General features: G+C 39.4%; 1 protein-coding gene across 1 annotated transcript; it reads right to left on the minus strand.

The window, feature by feature from the left end:
- Window positions 1-1,482: 1,482 nt before the first annotated feature.
- Window positions 1,483-18,941, minus strand: TRAM1 (translocation associated membrane protein 1). Its single transcript, XM_027894017.1, has 11 exons — window positions 18,695-18,941; window positions 15,647-15,710; window positions 14,935-15,056; window positions 14,616-14,732; window positions 13,939-13,997; window positions 13,456-13,540; window positions 9,785-9,855; window positions 9,591-9,695; window positions 8,910-9,053; window positions 7,742-7,902; window positions 1,483-5,535 (listed from the first exon to the last, which is right to left on the minus strand). Exons 1-11 carry the CDS (start codon window positions 18,815-18,817, stop codon window positions 5,462-5,464), a joined length of 1,125 nt encoding a protein of 374 aa, XP_027749818.1. The 5' UTR covers window positions 18,818-18,941; the 3' UTR covers window positions 1,483-5,461.
- Between the last annotated feature and the right edge of the window lie 1,526 nt (window positions 18,942-20,467).

Consider the following 20,467-nt stretch of genomic DNA (forward strand, 5'->3'; position numbering starts at 1 on the left):
AGTAACAACTGTGTTGTGCTGCATGACAATGCCTGATCTCTAATATTAACCACAATAAATACAGACAAAGAATGAATACTGAAAGGCTATTGAATTATAAAGCTACACTCTAGCTGCTCTGATTCTGCAAAAAGTTTCAAACACAAAAAGAAGAAAAAGGAGTTGTCATTTCTGGCACTCACATCATATATTTGCCATCCTTTAGCAGGATAAAACTGAAGTATTTGCAGAAACCTAAAACAAAAATGACAGGACACATAGAGATCAAGTGTATTGGATTCAAAACTAGGCTGTTTTTTTTTTTTAAACCAGAAATAGGAGTTGTTGCCTTTTGAATTGGCAACATCAAAAGAACTTTTTTCTAAAAGCTAGAAAACAGTCTACTGCTGCTAGAGCCCAGCACTCCTCACCCATTGCTCACCAAAGGGAACTGACAGTGGCAGATGCTAAAAGCAGTTCCATTTCATCCACAATGGCACTTGCTCTGGATGTGAGCTATATCCAGTATAAGTTGTATTGCAATGTATTCATACTAAAGAGTTTCAGTTCCCATTAAGGAGGTTCTGATGACACGCAGCATATTGATGTGCTTATTTCTTGCAAGTCTGATCCAGAAACAGTCCAGCCCTGCTCCTATTTTAGTTCTGAAGAGTATGCAAAATTCCTTAATGTGTTAAGATCTAGGCTTATCAGACCCAAAACTGTGTAGTTCAGGGAACAGTGTGAAGAGGGGATACTCATTAAACATCCACCACAACAACCTACAGTATATAAAACAACCCCACCAGCAAGCCAACAAGCATGGGCTAATCCAGTGCTTCAAAGATAATCCACAGCTAACAACTTAAGAAATTCAAATATGATGAACAGATGATAATTGACGTCAGTCCTTTGAAGTCTCATTCCTTTTAAAGGACCTTCTAAATATTCCCCAAACCTTCATTTTGTAGGACATCCTTATACCCTGCACACCAGAAGTAACCTAAATATTTGCACAACAAGATGACTATTGCTACAGCCTGCGGGCATTAAACCACAGCCCCCCCTCCCTGGAACGCAGGATCTGTGCACAGGCTCTCACCAGCCTGCAAATGTTATAAGCATCACGACGTCTCTCCTTTGTGTTCAAGTCCCTTCAATACTGACCTTTTACAGAGAGAACAATTAGGACAGCAGTGACCAACACTGCATAGGAAGCCTATTCAAGCTGCCAGTCTCCATCATTTATAACACAGGCCCGAAGGGCTGAGTCACAAATGGAACCAAACCCAAGTATGACCTAGGAATCAGCCGGTGAACTTCCTGAAAACAGGAAAACAAAATAAGAGAAACCAAACAACCCTCCCTCTCGTGTACCAAGACAGGCATACTGTGCAATTTTTGCAAAACTGTCTGGAGTATTTACTTCAATACATGAAGGGTTTGATCCAGGACAATCTACATTTTCAAAATTCCAATTTCTACATCACCAGCATCATTCCGCACTGCTTGGAAACCCTGATGGCAGTTAATAGGTATCTCAGTACAGTAAAGCACAATAAATATTTCCCCTTTCCCCACAATATCCAACAAAAATCCATTAATACTTAATGGATTTGGCATGTAGGAGCTATCAGAGACCAATCTCCCTTCTGGTACTGATGACTGGAAGCCTTTCAAGGAGATCTCCCAACTCATACTGCAGTCTAGTGTAATTTTTAAGCGACATGTCAATAGAAGGGGTAGCTGCCTTAGAACTTGAATTCATCTTTTCCCTGCATCCTTTCTTCTTGCTTATACATAACTACTTGTTAGCCTCTGGGATTACCATCACACAACTAATCCAATGGAAAAAAACCCAAGCAAACACCTGCACCAGCTCCCTGATCCCTGTGCAACCAGAAAGGCTTGTGCTAGCCAAGGCAAGGGACAGAACCCCAATTTTGGCATCAACCTACATTACTTTCAGCTTAGCATGACCATGAAAATGCTCCCTTCAATATCAAGTGTTGCCACCAACAAAATTCTCTCAGGAGCAGTTAGTCAGAAGTCTTCAAAGAACAAAAGGACTGCATATGTGTATTGACCCTTTTTACAGCAGTAAACTACTTGTACCGGAGTAGCGCACTGCTTATTACAATTCTGGCTAATATAACTCTATAAACACAACTAAAACTTTCAAAGAAAAAAAGCATTTAGGAAAAACATAAAATGTTTACAAATAACTGATTTTCTACATGCATCATCCCAACATACTTAATCTACCACCAGCATAATCTAATGTTAGCAGAAATAGCCTATGCATTTTCTCTGCTTGGCAAATTCTTTCATAATTCCTAATTTTGGGCGTGAGATCACCAGGAAAGCAGTATTTCCAAAGAGTATTTCCACATTCATCAGTAATTCACATAGGAGAAATTGGTCTTTGCAAACTAGTCAAAGTGTCCAGATGAAAACTAAAACTCTGAAAATTATTTTCAGCTGGTCTGAGTTCCTTGCTTGTACTTTGAAGTTCAATATAATCACTTTAAAAGTAAAATAATAGTTTTGATAGCAGATTCTGGCACAGAAACCAAACACACATTTGGGGGGCAAAAAAGGGTTTAAATCATCTGTTGTTAAATCTTGAAAAGTTCTGACAAGATAGGGCTAAAGGAAGTGGGTTTAAGAAAAAAACCAAACCCAACAAACCCTATCCACTGTCTGCATAATTATTTAATTTAAATCCATCTATATGGACAAAGCTTTCTCTTCACAGGAGCTGTCAATTGATCAGGATAAATTACTACAGCCTAGGCAAAAATTATTTTATTAGGCATAGGAATAAAATTATTAACTCTTCAGCCATTTCCATTTTTCCTGACTCCATAGTTAAGCAAACATGATTAGACTTCCATTTTACTGAATCCCAGATTACAAGCAAAGAGCCAAAAATGCAATAACATTTAAAAACCAGTTTTAAGCAATTAAAAAGAAATTATCCAGCCAAACAATAACCTTATGCTAAAACAAGTAATATCGAACTGGAAACAGAAGTATCAAAATCTTTTAAGTTCATGAGTATTTCCATCCCAAGGTAGAAAATAAAAAATCACTTCTTTTGCCTCAAACATAATAAATATGTCTTTTTAGTTATGACACAAAAGGCAGAAGATACTGGCTTCCAATACTCTACCCAAATTTTAGAACAACTGTTATTATTCTATATTACTTGGCAGACAGCGACAACTCCTATAAGGCAAGGATGAAGATTAAGCCATTGTGGAAACAAAAGTGCTTTTGTTAAAGTCCAAAGGCCAAGAATTTCTGTCCATAAGGCCAAAAGGAGACAAAAAGCAATGTCAGTATTAACAGTCAAGAATATATTCTTTCGAAGTTTTTGGAAATTAACCTGAAGTTTACATTTCAAGACCACTGTGAACGAGGTTTACAAGAAACAGTTTGCCTTAGGGAAACAACTATTACAACCCTCAGACTCCTATAAGTCTTAAAGATCTCAAGAAGTACCTTAGATGTTCCCTTCATAATTTGTTCCTCCACCCATTATTCTGAGAGTCCCAGTACAACTGGGTATCACAACCAAACTGATTTAGAGTCAAAGTACCAGACTAGACATTTAAAATTTCCCCCCTGGCTTAAGGTACAAGTTGAGAGCAAGGCACACAGAATTTATGAAGGTCTTTCTAGAAACATAAGACTAGAAATGTGATTTTGGGCAGCAAGTATATAATACACACAATTCTCTCAAAATTTCTGATTTCCAGTTTTCCAGTTTCATGGTCACATCAGACAGATTCAGAGTTCCACCACTTCAAATCAAGACATGGCACAGGTACTTCTGCTGAAGCACACTGGGCATATTACAGGGCATGCTGCCCCAGAGTTCTCAAGCTAAGCAAGTATAAGTCTGCCAAGTCCACTGCAGGAGCTGTGAACCAAATACTTGGGAAGTGTGACTGTAATTAGCAGAGACATATAATAAATTATACTGCAATAACTCTAAATAGCACTAAACAATTGAAGAATGGATAGTTACTTGTAGAGAAGATTTTGTACTAGAAATGTTTATTCTGAATAGTAAGCAACTGAACTGTAGAAGATACAGAATGCAGATTTATTACTCTGTTGGGTATAAACTCAATTATAATAACAGGTTTTAATTAAAATTATTTTATTTATCAGCTTGATTGCTCATAATTATCCTCAATCAATAAGCAGTTCAATACTTTGGTTAACGTGATAGACTAATTTAGCAACTTCTTCTTAAGACTGAAATAAATCTCTCACTCGTTCTCACGTGCAATGGGTTGAATTATATCCATTACAAAAGCATACAAAGGAAACATTATCTGCATATTAAACTGGAAAACTAACCGGACAAAGCTTCACATTGAATACAATTTTGAAAGATAATGGAAGAATTCCTAAATTGAGATTTTTCCAGTTGTAGCAAAGGGCACAATAAATCAGTTTTAAGAAGTTGTAGCTTCTAAATATTTTTTTCATAAAAACATATATAGGAGAAACCAAACTATTTCCTAAAAGAGGTGAAACAAAGCAAAGCAGTTAGAATAAAGGAATGTTTCTCATAACTTGATCCATTTATTTAATTCCCTCTTCACGGAGCATTAACTGCCTCCCAAAACAAACACAACACATTGTAAGAAGAACCTCCACCCTCTAAAATCGGACAGACAAGTTTTTAAAGAACGTCCAACGCACACTAATTCTCCAAGATACATACACTTTAAAAGCACACACAGAAGTGAACAGTGCTACTCAAATCAACTCTTCCTATGATCACACACGCTCCCTTCTAATTTTCAAGTGCTAAAAGCTATATCTCAAAAAGGTTTTTTGTTCCTTGTATGAGATTTCTAACCAACAAACAATAAGACTCTGCAACATTTCCGATTATTTCAGTTTTGTTTTAATGATATGGGGCAATTCTAAGAGCAGACGTTGTGCAGCTAGTAACTACAAAATAAAAGAGGGCCATTGGTATGGTCTTGGAATCCCAATTTGAAATGTAAATTTGAGTCAAGGTAATTAACTGAAAAGCCAGAGTATCTGAAAATTCTTACTAAGTTTTTACTTCAAGTTTTCAATACTTCTTGAGGAACTTGGAAAAAGTGAAGTTGGTAGAACATCATATATCACCCAGATTACAAAAACTGGAGGGAAATAATACATTGCAACAGTGATCCTCATTAAGTAAGTTATTTCATCACAGTAAATGTTTAAAAAAGCGTCAATGTTTTTTAAAAAGTGTTGAATCCTCCCCTCAATTATTTGAAGAGAGATAAACCTTTTTCTTTAGTCAAAATGGCTTTTTAAAAAAAGTTTCTCAAAACAACATCAATAATCAAAAAACATGAATTGTATTTTCCTTAATCCACAATATCTCTAGTGCTGAAGAGCCATCCATGTAAAAAGCAGATTCTTTGGGGACATTAGTCAATTAACTTAATAAACCCCAGTTTTACGAGGATTTATCCTTCCTGCTGCGAGGTGAGTCTGCTCCATTTGAGGTCACTGTTCCATTTATTCCGTTTTCTACAAAACAAGAAAACATTTTTCAAACACAATGAGATGCTTTATATTTTTTTACATTTTTCTAGGTCCTATACAAACAGTCTTTTATCTTCTTTTCTGATGTATCTTCTTCATTAAACCTCATAATTATCATCAAAATGCAAGAGTATAACAAAGTTTTTACAAAGTGCAAAATTTGAAGTTTGTTACAATAAATTCTGGTTTGCTGATGTGGCCAGACACTGAAATATGTGCACTATATACACCTAGACTGAAAAATCAAGACCAGTTATAGTATTTTAGAAGATAATCGGTGAAAAAGTAAAACACAACCTGTGTTCTGTGAAATTTTGTAGACACACAGTATATACACAATTCCCTTGTATAGGTCTTAATTATTTGTCCCATCTATTTCATACTATAATTCTTGCTAAAATTACACACTCCTTCATTTACAAGTATTTCATACATACAGGAAAGACTTTACCTAAACAAGCACATACAATTTTTAAAGCATATACTTTAAAAGATGGACAGAAGGAAAACACTGAAAGTTCAGATTTGCAAAGAGTATGTGTACATGGAAAGAGTACTTGAAATAGGTGGGACAAAAAAGTGTTTAAACAGTTCCATTACATATATTACTCTTTGAAAAACACAGCTTTGCTGCATCCTGTGCAAGTGTTCTGAACAGATAACATTACAGAAAAACTCAAACCAGAAGAATATGAAAGAACAGAGTTTTCTTTCTATTTAAAAAAAAAAATATCTTCAGTCTTCAAGACAGGTATAGCTCAATTATTTTGTGAATTAAACGACAACTCCAATTAACTGACTTTTTTACTCTTCGTTTATCACTTGCAAGTGTCCATTGAAGATGGATGAAACCCAGCAAGTTCACCAAATTATATGAATGAAATAGATTATGAGATTTTAAAAAGGTACTGCCTTTTTGACTCAATGATTAAAACATCATTTAATTTTATATTTTAAAATTATTTGACATAGAAGATTTCAATTAAATTAAAGAAACACCATAGTGATTATGCAGTGAACATGAAGCTCTGATTAAATAGGATACTTCTGATTAAATAGGACACTTTTACATAGGAAACTACCTTCACTCAATTATAAAAAAAAATCCCCTTGAATTTTCTCATGAAAACAAAAAACTAACACCACACAAAAGCCAAGTTATGATAATTACAAATCATCTAAAGGGAGTACAGCAATAATCTAAAGCATATCATTTTAATAAAAAAGAAACTTAGGGGAAATAAAAAAAAAAATTGTGGATCTCCCACCACAAATCTCAGTTCTTGATGCAAATGGTCTTCGCATACACTATGTTCAATATATCAAAAAGTGGAACAGGTTGGTAATATATGATTGGGAGCAAAGGATTGTGTCGAAAAAAAGCTTTTGAAACAACTTCAGCAGTTTCAAAAAAGTCCAGAAGTTATTCAAGCTAGCAGTTAAGTACACAGAAGCTTAACTGTTGGTACAACAGAAATACTGAAGTATGGGGATACTTTATTTTTAAAAGAGAACATGATTTTTCTTGGAGGAAAGAGCATTCAGTTCATCTTTCATGCCCTTTCTATAAAAAGAGTGTGACATAATCAAAAAGTGAAACCTGGAGTCATCAGTACATTTCCAAATGCTTCAACAAAGGTTTAGACTAGTAAGTAGTTACTACCTCCCCTTAGACAACTATCAAATTCTACTTTTTGTAAAAACAGTCCAACACAAGACTATTTACTGAGTGGATCATCGAACCATCTCTTTGCCCTAAAACCTTGGAATTTTGTGGCAATAAACAACAAGCTTGAAATCCATTGCAAGAAAATTTTACAAGTAATTGTTTATGAGAACAGATCTAAAATAGTTTCTGTTCCCTTTTTATAAAGGAACAAAACATAAGCATGACATATTTTGTTTAAATACTGAAATTAAAGGTATCATGAAATTAAAAATATCATGTTACATTAACTAAAGAAACAGTAATTCCTTCATTGGGCAATTAGAAACCCCAAACAATACACAGTGCGGTTTTTGAAACCAATTCTCCCCACAGTAATATTCATCAATACTGTTTCTGTAACTGAGTCCTCTCACTTGCAAGTTAAATATAAAATGCTTCTTTAGCAACTCTATTAAAAAGGTTCTCCACATCCTAAGGTTGTTTCTGAGAAGTCAAGGCAACAGAAAAACTGAAACTACAAACCTCTTTCTTTTCTGGAGTTCTTTCCTTTAGCTGATACGAACTTCTTTTTCACTGACTGAGGCTGAGAAGAAGAATGCTCTCTCCACCTCCGAAGCTGGAAATTAATGAACTTCCACATCATAAATGCTTGAGTCATGCAGATAGAGGCCAGCACACTGATTCTAGAAACAGAACACAAGTGAAGTTTTATCAGTAAGTTTGTCACACATTAGAGTGATTCTTTCTAGATAACACAAATTTTTGTAAGCTCAGTTTTGTTCAGGTGTTGTTTTTTTTTTTTTTTTTTTTTTTTTTTTTTTTTTTTTTTTTTTTTTTTTTTTTTTTTTTTTTTTTTTTTTTTTTTTTTTTTTTTTTTTTTTTTTTTTTTTTTTTTTTTTTTTTTTTTTTTTTTTTTTTTGTTGGCAACTTCCAACCTGTCCTCCTAGTAACATCCATTTTCTAAGCCATGCAAGTGTTTGCTCCCACAGGGAGACTGGGCTTAAGCACAGATGATCAAAACTGGATATGCAGTAATAGTGAAGTCTTTGCCCATCAAAACTGGGAAGCATCAGGTTTCTTTCCTGCTTTTTCAGAATTACTCTCAAGGTACCAGGCAGCAACAGCTGAAAATGGTTGAAGTGTGTCTTGCCGTTCTGAGTATTAATTCTGCAGGGTGATGCTTACATTGTCAATGTCTCAATAGCTTTTCTAGATTTAATTCATAAGAAGGCCAGGTGATTGGCAGAACATTCTGCATCACGTAGCAACAACAGGAGCCATAACAACAACAGAGAAAGAGGCAGAAATCTTCAACCGGGACCAAAGAAGCTCTGGACATAACACCTTGACCTCTATAGATGGATTCTAGATATAACTGCAGTTAGTTTAATTTACTAACTCTAAAATATTTAAAATAAGTGTTTATAATTGAATATTCCTCTTAATTCTGGGTTTCTTTTGACACAAAAGTGTAACCAGTTACAGATTTGTCAGCTGTAGACTGCAAATAATTAATTTCATTTCACTGTGGCTTAAAAGTCTGTTACATAAACTATTCCCATTGGTCCCATTGGTTGCATGAAAATACTCAGTCTTTCAGAATTACTGGCATTAATACCATACCATTTATACTGTGTATCTAACATAGGTTTACAGTACATGCTTAAGAACTGTTCCAGGTTTACTATACCTAACAGCCAGGATATTAAAGTTTCCAGTACTGAAATTCAGCTGCTGATCTTCTGCTCTTGCTAGTCCAAAGCCAAAAGTGAGGACCGAGAGAATCAAGGTGAGAAGCCTTCCCAAAACAAAAAGAACTGCCCATAGTGAAAATCTAGAAATAAAAACAACACAAACACTAAATGAATTTTCCATTCAAAACACACGCACTAACAAGGCAAATGTTTACGCTTCACCATGCAAATTTGTTTGGAATATAAGAACTTACCTAAATTCATTTCCACATATTCCATGTGAGTCTTGCATTATGTTCTGAAAACTAATTTCAACTCAATGAAAAGTGCTTTCCAGTACTATTAGAACATATGCATATTCTTAATTCCTACAGCACTGGCTGTAGGATACTGAACCTATCCTGTTCCTTTCTCTACAAAACTTTTTAAAAAAAAATATTAGTACACACTGTGAGATTTTATTTCATTTTTATACTGCTACCAACATTTACTTAAATAGGCTAAAACAAGGATAAACCCCGAGTTTTTTAAGAGATGTAAGTACTAACATTATTCCGGAGAACTGTGGTCTCTAAGAAAAACTGTTTGAACTTCCTTGTAATTTTGGTTTCTGGTTAGTTGAATGCAAAAAGCTTTAGGACAGAAATTACATTACTTAAAAGATAAAAACTACTTACCCTTTCTGGTACTTTTCATCACTGAAGTAGAAAAGACGGGATATGTGGAAAAGAAATTCAACGAAGTAATGCAATACCAGAAGAACAAGTCCAAGATGGGTCAGACTATGAAAACAAATAAAACAAACATTCAGACATTTTGTTAGATGTTTAAGAAAGGGAATGAAGCCAGAAAAAGTTTACAATTGACTTACTTCAGGAGATAGGCTCCAGCAATATGAAAGAGGTAAAGTCCAATGTAGACAATCTGGCGAAAGATATCTTCCTGTTAGGAAGAAAAAAAATAACCATGACTTATACACAATGTTATACAATACTGAACAATATTATCTATTATTACTATTATTACTATTCCCTAGTCTTGGAAATTCTTCTTTGTTTATCAACTACCTTAGCATGGCCTGGTCTGGCCTGGCACTGAATTACTCAGCCTGGCTCACCTAATTCCACACATAACTTATTGCTTACTTAGCAATAATATTCAGAATCTTACACATACGCTATTGTGAGAAAATGCATCAAACATCACAAAGATGCTTTTTAAAAGGGTCCAGTTTTATTTGTTATGGCTCTTGTGAATTTGTACAAGCTATTACAATACTTATTTTGTATATATATATAACTGTATCATCAGCTCCTACATTTCCACCTGTTTGCTGCTTATCAGATGGTCAGACTGCTACAGAAATGAAAAAAAACCAGTCTACAAACCAAAACGAAAAGTTTTCCTAGTCTTGGCATTGTTTTTAAAAATTCAAGAACATTTGAAATTCTGGCACACTGTTGCTAGCAGATACAGAGAATAAAGTTATTAACCAGTCATGTTAAACCACATGGTCACACTTCAATTCAGGTTTTAGCCAGCCCCATTAAATTGAACACTTCATGGAGACAAAATAATAAAGAGGGAGACACATAGCATATGGAAAGCATATTGTGCCATCTGTGAACAGAGGAATCACTAAAGTATGCCAGATCACAATAAAAATCTCTTTTGAAGTGGTATGCAGAGTACGTTCAAGTTACGCTTAAGCAACTCCCATTTTTTGGAAAAATTCCCTAAACACTTGTGACACAGCAAGCATCACATACAAAGCACCATACACAAAGAGCAAGGAAAGAGATGAACAAAGACCTACTCCAAATTATTTGAAAGAAAACGAAAAAAACCTCCTTCTTTGAGAATAGTCAGTACAAACCGTTAGTTTCTTTAAGTACTACAAGGAGGAGCCTTTTACACTTGAACTTTAGAACTGAGGTAACATTTCAACAGCCTGTGCTGCCTGCTTAGACAAACTGGTAGAGACTATAGGCCTACTGGAATAATGCAACTGGAGAAACACATGACTATACAGAGGAACCAGAGTTAAGAACTTCTTCCCTTGTCTGTGTCAGCAATAAGGCAAGGAATAAGGCAAGGAAGCCAAGATGGCAGAGGTTAAGCCATGGTGAAAGAAATATCGACTATGAACTCGCTAAAACGAATGAACTATCACTCCTCAAACTTAATGCAAGAGTCAGAGGCCAAAAGTTCAAGTACTGACCCAATAAAACACTACTATTCATCATACGGCACTTAGGCCACTTGTGACAGTTTTCTTGAAGTTATGTTAAAAAAAAAATCTCCAGACTTGGCTATGAAGCTGAGAGGTACCATTAGCACAATATGGGAACATGAGCTGCAGTGCATCTGCAAAACAGTGTTTATACTGTATCAGATCAGCATAAAAACAATGCATCTAATTACTCTTTTACTAAGCCTCTTCTAGGCTCCTGAACAAAGACCTATGCTTACATAACACCTATGTTTCATTTTCTTGAATAAACTCTGGCAGCAGAGATACAGCCAAGTCACAAAGCAACAACAGTTACAGAATTGTTTGGGCTTGAAGAAGCATTTGTATATCATCTAGTCCAACCTTTCTACCACAGGCAGGGACTTCTCTCACTAGATCAGGTTTCTCAAAGCCCCATCCAACCTGAGCCTGAACATTTCAAATGAAGGGGAACACACAACTTCTCTGGGCAATCTATTCCAGTGTCTCACCATCTTCATCGTAAGGAAATTTTTTGTATCTATTCTAAACCCACCTACCCTCTTTCAGATTAAAATCCTTGCCCCTTGTCTTCTCAGTAGAGGTCCTGATAAAAAGTCTCTTTCCATCTTTCTTTATAAAGTCAGTAGAAATAGTGTTAGGCCACTAGTGTTAGGATCCTTCTCTTCTCCAGGCTGAACAACCCCAACTCTTTCACCCTGTCTTCACAGGAGGGGTGCTCCAGTCCTCTGTTCATCTTCGTGGCTCTTCTCTAGACCCGCTCAAACAGATTCATACCTTTCCTATGCTGGGAACCCCAGAGCAGGACACACTACTCCAAGTGGGGTTTCACCAGCGTGGAGTGGAGGGGAAGATCAACCAGCTGGTCACCACTTTTTATGCAGCCCAGGTTACAACTGGCTTTCTGATATGCAATGGTACGTTGCAGGATCATGTCCAATTTTTCATCCCCAGCACTCCCAAGTCTTTTGCAAGGCTGTTCTCAATCCATTCATCCCCAGCCTGTATTGATGTTGGGGATTCCCATAATCCAGATGCAGGACCTTGCACTTGGCCCTGTAGGACTTCACAAGGTTCACATGGACCCCGTACAAGCCTGTCAGGATATCTCTAGGTGGCACCCCTTTCCTCAAGCAAATCAACTGCAACACTCAGCCTGGTGGCTCCGCAAACTTGCTGAGGGTGCACTCGATCCCTTTGTCTGATGAAGATGTCAAACAGCACTGATTCCAGTACGGACCCTTGAAGAACACCGCTTGTTACTAGTTTCCACTTGGACACTGACTCACTGACTGCAACTCTCTGGAAGCAGCCATCCAGTTCAGCTCCTTATCCATCTAACAGTACATCCATCAAATCCATCTCCTTCCAATTTAGAAATAAGAATGCTGTGGGGGGACCCTATCAAAAGCCTTAACGGAGGTTCAGGTAGATGACAGCAGCAGCTCTACCCTCATCCGCTGATGCAGTCACTCCACCATGGAAAGCCACTAAGCTAGTCAAGTATGATTTGCCCTTGGTGAAGCCATGTTGAAGAGTTTAAAACAGGAAAGTTTAAGCAGAAAAATGTATATGCAAAAGGATCTTGAGCAAAAACATGCAAAGAGAGTAGTTAAATTGGTCAGGAAGGCAAAAAGTGTGCTACAAAAAATGTGAAGTGAACTCAGTGTTTTGAGAACTCAAACACAGAAAACCCTTAGAAAAAAAAAGGTTGCTATTAACAGCTGAGAACTGAAAAAAGTCTCAATACATAACTAATCTCAATACATCAACTACTAACATAATCAGAACTTGTGCAGAGGATAGTGGTATTTAAACCAAATCCCAGACTTAAATACCACTTTGATTTATAAAATTATTCACAGTTTATATTCTACACCTATATCATGATTCATGAAGTACTTGTGATTTCAATGAGACTATTCACACTACCAATTATGAGAAACAAAAAAAATGAGTTTGAAAAGAAAATCTCACATTCACTTCCTTAAGGGAAAATTCTTTCAGTAGATGAGAAACACTAGTAATTTTTATTTACACAACAGATATACAGCAATTTTACTGCAATTAGAAATACTTAAATATTCACTGCAATTAGAAACACTGAAATAAGTGAAATGAAAAAAAAAGCCCTTTCTCACATGGATATTTGAGCACCTTAAATTCCATCAAGAAAAGTGGGTAACACAAATTAGAACAGGGCAGGAAATCTAGGGTAACACATTACTCTGGAAGTTCAAAAGAAAATAACTACTCCACCGTTTGAGCTGCTTGCTCTGGAGTGCCTTCCATTTACATTTTGAACTTACTTTTTTAGTTTTCTGGAAGTACAGTTCTGGAAAAGCATGAAACCAATATGCCAACTGTAAGATGTAGAAAAACTTCATTTGAAACCTGTGCAATACAGTAAGAATTGAACGATATTACTTATTATGAAAGAAATTAAAACATTTCAGAAGCCTTCTAGTGAACCCATTTTATCACTGTCTCTTAAAGAAAGAACACATACACATCCTTCCTGCCAGTCAACTTTAAACTAAGATTTTAATAACCAAAATAATTAAGACAAAGCTTGCAAAAACTTAATTCTTTAAGAAACAGCCTACAGAAAGAGAACTTTGTATGCAAAGAATTGTCAAAGAATCAAGAGCCCACATAAATACAACCAAAAATGCATTAGTGACTAATATAGTTTTACAAACTACTTATTCTACATAAATTGTACGTGACATAGGCTAAGTTTAAAACACCCCCTCCTGTCTCCCAGCAATCCTCTAAGGAAAAGGTCTTACGGAATAAGAGTGTGTGGATAGTCCCTCCACAGAGAGGTTGGATCTGATATATAGTTCTCCTAAAAAAAGAAGAAAAAACAAACAACCAATCAAATCACGTGTTTGTTCAATACAGAATGACATGGAAGTTATTTCAGCATCTCTACAGCCATAAGTCTTCTCATGTAAACTGCTGACAGGCTTTGAGTTTAACTAAGAGAAGGAAAGTTTTTCCAGGAGTTATTATATTAAGGGGAAGGAACAAAAAAGATACTCTTCCCCTTCACATTCAGCCACTAGCTTTAACCTGAAAGGACACACTGACCTGAGATTACAGCCGTCTGCCCATATACCCATTCCCTAGGCTCCAAAAGGCTATGTATGGTGCTTTTGGAACATCTATTTTATGTTAATAAGCCATCACAAAAAAACTACAGAGATTTAAGTACCATAATAGTTAAATGGTTTTACCTTACTCTGTTCACAGTAAATCAACTCAAGACTGAGCAACAGCAATGCTACTGGGCTTTATACTCAGTTATGACTACAACCTATACAGAATTCTTAAACTTGTCCCCACTTTAAAATTAAAACCAGCTAAAACCAGAAAAATAAGCCAAAACCATATTAATCAGCAGTCTAAGGGAAGCTTTTGAAATAATTTTGAATAATACAAACAGAAGAGGAATCATACTTACAGAGACAAGAATACTCGTTCCCCAAACACAGGAGAAAAGGTAGAATGCACTAAGTTGCCCAGACTCATTGAACTTGCTATGCTTCGTTTTTGAAAAGTGCATTTTCCTGTTAATTTTCTGAAATGAAAATCCATTGTTATTTATACGCTGCAGTAGTTAACATTTACCTGGTAACTGCATTAGAACATCCATAAGTTTTAATGCATGTATTTACAGTTAAAAGCTTTAATGCAGAAGCTAACTTTTAAGTTAATAGTCTTAAGGTCTAATTGAAACCGGACAACTTTCTCGATGAAAGGAATTAATATTTTGTACTTACATCCAGTACGTACTCCTGAATTATAGCGTGTATGATTATTGCTACGAGCATGTAAAAGAAAATCGTAGCCAAGTCTTTGATGCCATAGTGATAGAGAGAGATTGTTTCTGCAGATTGTTCTTCTAAAAGGCAAACAGAATTAACTGTTAGGCACCAATACAGTTTAATGGTTAATAAGTTTGTTTCTCAGAGTGAAACCTTTCAGACAGAAGTACCTTGTAGTCAGCTGAACAAATAAAAGTGAAATTAAACTGCCACCATAAACTAGGTCACTAGATTGTTTATAGTTATCTTCTCCATCACACCATAAACTCAATTTGACTCTAGAAAGAGGTACTATAAAATGAAAAACTTAAGTGCACTTAGGAAGCTTACCCAAACACATTGAAAGCGGACAATAAAAACATGTTAAGCTATCACTCCACTTTGACTATATTGTCACTTGCAAACCCAAAGTAAGAATCTCTGTGAACTTATCTACCAGTCAGATTATGCCTTAGCACTAATGATGAACAGAACACTAATCAGAACAGAAACATTGTCTCTAACCTAATTAATTAAAATAGAGTTTTAGTAAAAATAGTGAAATCCTTGAAAGCTGCTTATTATCTATTCAAATTGACAAATTAACTTACTGTCAGTCTAGAAAGCGTGGCATACTAACAATGTCTGAATAGGCAGTCTCATAACTAACCTCCTGCGAGATACATACCTGTGGCAGGAATGGTAACATTATACTGAAGTGTAACAAAAATAACAGCTGCTTTTGCTGTAATCTGAAAGAGGAAAAGAAAGACATTCTCATGGAAATCAGCTACATTAAACTGAAGACATATGCCCATACTTTTAGCACGCTTGCCCAGCACATTTGTCCCCTCCCAAAAAAAGGATCACATTATCACAGTGCTTCACCTGACTTTTCAAAGGCAGCACACACTGCCTGGTCTCTATAGATTTGTTTACAGAATACCAAACCTCCTGAATGAAATATCCTTGAAAATGCCACTTACAAATAGTCTTTCCTACAACACTAAAATGAAAACATGCTACAATTCTTTCCTCAGTCACTACTGTATTCTTACATTAACAGAGTGTACAATATCATGGAACCCCTAGATCATGATGCATTCAGCAATGGCTGGGAATAAACTTTAGTTAACACTTTTTTTTTTTGACAAAATTTGGAAGTCAATTATCATATTCATAAATCTGTGAGCGATCTGAAAAATGTGGACAGGGAAGGAAAAAAGCATAAAGAAAAGAAAACCATTTCAGGCCAGTGGCATACCAACTCAATACAATTAGCATTCTTTTGACCTTGGGGATCCTTTGGCAAGATGTGTAAAACAAATGAGATTAAATTTAGCAGTAGTGGTACTATCTCTTTATGACTGGCTGTAAGAAAAAGCAGAATGAATAAAAGCAATTTGGAGGGAGGATGTTTGTCCTAATGGCTTTTTTTCTGGGGGTGGAGATATTCCAAAAACCCTAGTAAATAAGCAGGAGTACAAGTTCTTATTTGCCAATAAGTGTCTAACGCATCTTTGTTCAATTCCAACACAAATCAACATGTCTTAACTGAGAAGGAAAAATAATTGTGCTTTACAACAATATTTGTGATCTGATAGCTTTTCACTGCTGTAAAAACCTAGCGTCTTGTGGCATTTATAGGGCCGAAGAAAAAGAACTCACTCTTTTATGAATCCTGGAAGGATACACTGAGTATCTGAAAATAATTATTAGGTTACTTCCAGTATTAATTATCATTCACTGGAAATGAGAATAATTTTTAAAACCAGCGCTTCGTCAACAAGCCCTAGATTTTCTACGAAACCCTGAACACATGGCAGACTGTTCAGTCCATGTAACGTCAGGGTATCCAACCAGTTTGCCTAAATTAGTGAGGTCACCTCGGGCTCCCTATTCATCAAGGGAGCCCTCAGAGGACAATTCAAAACACTAGTGAATTCTGAACTGCCCTTCGAAGCTCTGTCAGCAACCCTCAGTACTAATTCAACAGCACAAGTCAGGCAGTATAACACCTTTCCATACCAACATCAACCATAGCAGGTGATTTCCAAGACTTATATCAAAGCATTAAAAAAATTGCAACAATCTTCTCAGCCACACCACATCTGTACCAACACAGATATAAGGCCTCTCTATACCAGGGTAGAAAAAGCACTGGTTAAAAAAACTGGAAACAAAAGAATTCAGAATACACCCAAATCCCACCCAAAACTTCCAACTCTACCAATAATATTGTTAATACAGTTAAGTCTGAAGTAAGGTATAAAAGGTAAATATTCAGGTCTACCTCTTTAATGTCATTCCCCAGAAAACCACCATATTGAGGCTGTCTTGGTGATTTCTGATAGCAAACTCAAACATAACACCTTTGTTGGTCTGCCCTGTTTTTACTTTTCATGTGCATATATATATATATGTGTGTGTGTGTGTGTGTATCTGGTTTTCCTAACTCCACTGGGCCTTAGTGCTGAGCAGTACCAATGGCTGGATAAAACTATTCTGAAAACCACCCACATAACAAAAAGGTCCATAGCCCTAAACAAATGCCTAAAATAAAGCCCAAATACATGTCTAAAAAAAAAAGTATAAAATAACAAAAAGCCAGAAACATTCAGCCAATGAAGTGTCTTACTCTGATGATCAGTGATCTTAAGTCTCAGTGGTCTTAAGTCTCAATGATCTCAGCCTCAGTGACCTCAGCTCACTAACATCATTTTGGCAGTCACACAGGTAAGCCACCTTTTCAGTTCTCTCAGGAGGTAACCGAGAAGAGCCAAAACCGCACGTTTTAAAACATCTGCATTCAACATGGGGGCCCAGAGAGCGCCTGGCCTGCAGCGGGGCCGGCCCTCAGGCCGAAGAAGAGAGAGCTCCCCTCTGCCGCTGCCAAACCTCGGCCCATCTCCGAAGCGGGAGGAGGTAGCGGAGGGTGACCAGCGCTATCCGAGCGGCGCCTGGAGCCACCCGGAGCGCCGGGATGCTCCGCGGGCGGTGCGGGGCCGCGGGCGGTGCGGGGCCGCGGGCGGTGCGGGGCCGCGGGCGGTGCGGGGCCGCGGGCGGTGCGGGGCCGCGGGCGGTGCGGGGCCGCGGGCAGGGGGACCCGAGCGCTGCTCTAAGGACACGTCACCGCTGCCTTCCCTTCCCGCCGCGCCGCCCGACGGGAGCCGTAGTGCCGGCGGGGCTCGGCGGGGCCGCCACACAAAGAGCGGGGGATCGGCTGTGGCGGCCGGGCCTCGCCCCCCGCCCCCTCCTCGCCGTGCCGCGCACTCCTCCTCCCTCTCCCGGCTGCCACGTAACCCCGCCGCCCGCAGGAACTCCCCGCCGCCGCCGCCACCAAGGGAAGCAGCGCTCCGACCCGCTGCCCGGCCCCGCACGGCCTCCATCCCTCCGGGGGCGGCAGAGGGAAGCGGGACTCGGGTGCTGGCGGCAGCCGCACGCTGCTCCGAGCCGATCCGGGGAAGAGGGCGTTCCCCCGGCAGAGCGGGGATGCAGCGCAGGGAGGGCGCCCGCGCTGGCGCCCGGGCCGTGCGGCGGGGCGGCAGTCAGCTCCTTTCCCGCGCACACCGTGGGCCGGCGGGCAGGTGCGCCAGGAGGCGGTGGCGCTGGCCCTCGCTGCATCGGGACTCCCGCGCCCTCCCGCTCCCTCCCTCCCCTCCAGCACGGAGAGCACCCGGCGGAGCAGGGGGAAGCGCGACGAGGACCCCGGGCGGGGGCGTTGGTGCCGCCTCACCTCGAACATGAGTCCCAGCAGGAAGATCATGGCCATGCAGGACACGATGTCCGCATGGTTCTGCACGATGAACTCGTGGCTCAGCACCGGCGGGTTCTTGTTGCTCTTCTTGCGGATCGCCATGGCGGGCCGGGAGCTGGGCGCCGGCGCCGCCGCCTCCCCGCTGCCAGCACAGCTCCGCTCGCCGCGGCCAGGAAGAGGCGGAGGGGGAGGAGGTGGCCGCGCAGCCGGGGAATGGCACGGCCGCCGCTCCGCTTCCCCCTCTCGCAGCGCCCCTGCCGGCCGGCGGCGCCTCCGCCCGCGCTCCGCCCACCCGGGGGCGGCCCCGGGACGCGGCGTGGCAGGGACTCGTCAGCAGAGCCGAGCCGAGCCGAGCCGTGCCACCTGGGCAGGGGTGCTGCGTCCTTGGCAGCACCGGCCGGATACTCGCTGGCCGTAGCCCGAAACCCTCGCGGGGCACCGGCCCAACTTCACTCTCCCAGCGAGGTAGCGGCGACAGAAAATGACTGGGGGTCCCGCCGGGGTCGCGACCTAACAGAGCGGTCTGCCCCCGCTTCGGGCTGTGCCGCGGAGCCGGGCCGGACTCCACTCCCTCCCGGCACCCCCGCCATCCAGGTTCACTTTTTTTTTTTTTTTTTTCACTCTTCTTTCCCGAGGCTAAGCTTGGTTGTCACCAGACCCCCGCCAGCTGTAAGACGGGCTCCTGGAGGGTGCAAGAAGGACGCCGCGCTGGTCGGGCTCGTTCTGGGCACGGCCGAGGCGCAGCCAGCGGTCCCGGTGTCACCAGGCCGGCAGCGGCTCCCGCCGCCCCTCTGCTCACACTGTAGTGTGCAGCCAGAAACAACAAGCAATATGTTACAATGACAGTAACAACGAATCCAAGAAAGGAGAGGGAAGAAAAGCTAACCGAGAAGTATAGAAGAAAAGAGACATTAACAGGGATACTAGAAATAGATTAAAAAAACAACCCGGTCACAGGAGGCTCTTGCCTGTTTTAAAGGGATGAATGAAGAGGTCTGAGAAATCACTGATGTGGAAGACATCCAGGCTGAATTCAGCTGTCCTTCATCCCCTCCAAAATTCATGCTATGTTTATTTATTAAAGCTTCTGGGTGGCAGATACTCCCCATGGATATATGGAAAAGAAAGATCAAGAAAATGACTAATTTATAGCTGAAATTTAGTGTTGTCAGAACGGCTTTTGCTGCCAGCAGCTAATGAATACAGTGTAAGAAATTAGGGTAAGAAATTAAGGTGCAACTGTTTCATCAGTATTGCTTTGCCTTGCCAGAATTGAGAGCATGAGTCAAATATATTGTATGAGATGTTGGTAATAGGTTCGTTTCTTCCTACTGTATGGAGTGGTGACTCATGGACCAGACTGATATCCACGTTTTTCAACTATAAAACATCTTCATCAGCTGTGTAGATACTTGGAGGTTTCCTCTGAATTTCATAAAATCATCAGACAGATATAATTGGTGTCTGGAGATGATCTAGGATACTTAAAAATACAGAAAAGGCTACAGAAAAATTTCCTTTCACAGCTGTATTTTTTTTTTTAAGCTTAAACAGAAGCAGCATTCATATTTCAGTCCCAAGATGTTTTATACCCTAGAAATCCCTTAATCCCCTGGCTACACTAGTATTTTGTTACTCTAAAGTAAGCAGAACACTATTTCAACAATAGCAATGTGAAAGTATATCCCCGATGGCATACAGTGTAGTCATGGATGTAACATACTGCACCTGTGAAATACACTGGGCTGGGAT

The sequence above is a fragment of the Empidonax traillii genome, unplaced genomic scaffold, assembly GCF_003031625.1.
Source record: "Empidonax traillii isolate 1590-97213 ecotype Southwest subspecies unplaced genomic scaffold, ASM303162v1 scaffold414:size517879, whole genome shotgun sequence".
Classification (NCBI taxonomy): Eukaryota; Metazoa; Chordata; class Aves; order Passeriformes; family Tyrannidae; genus Empidonax; species Empidonax traillii.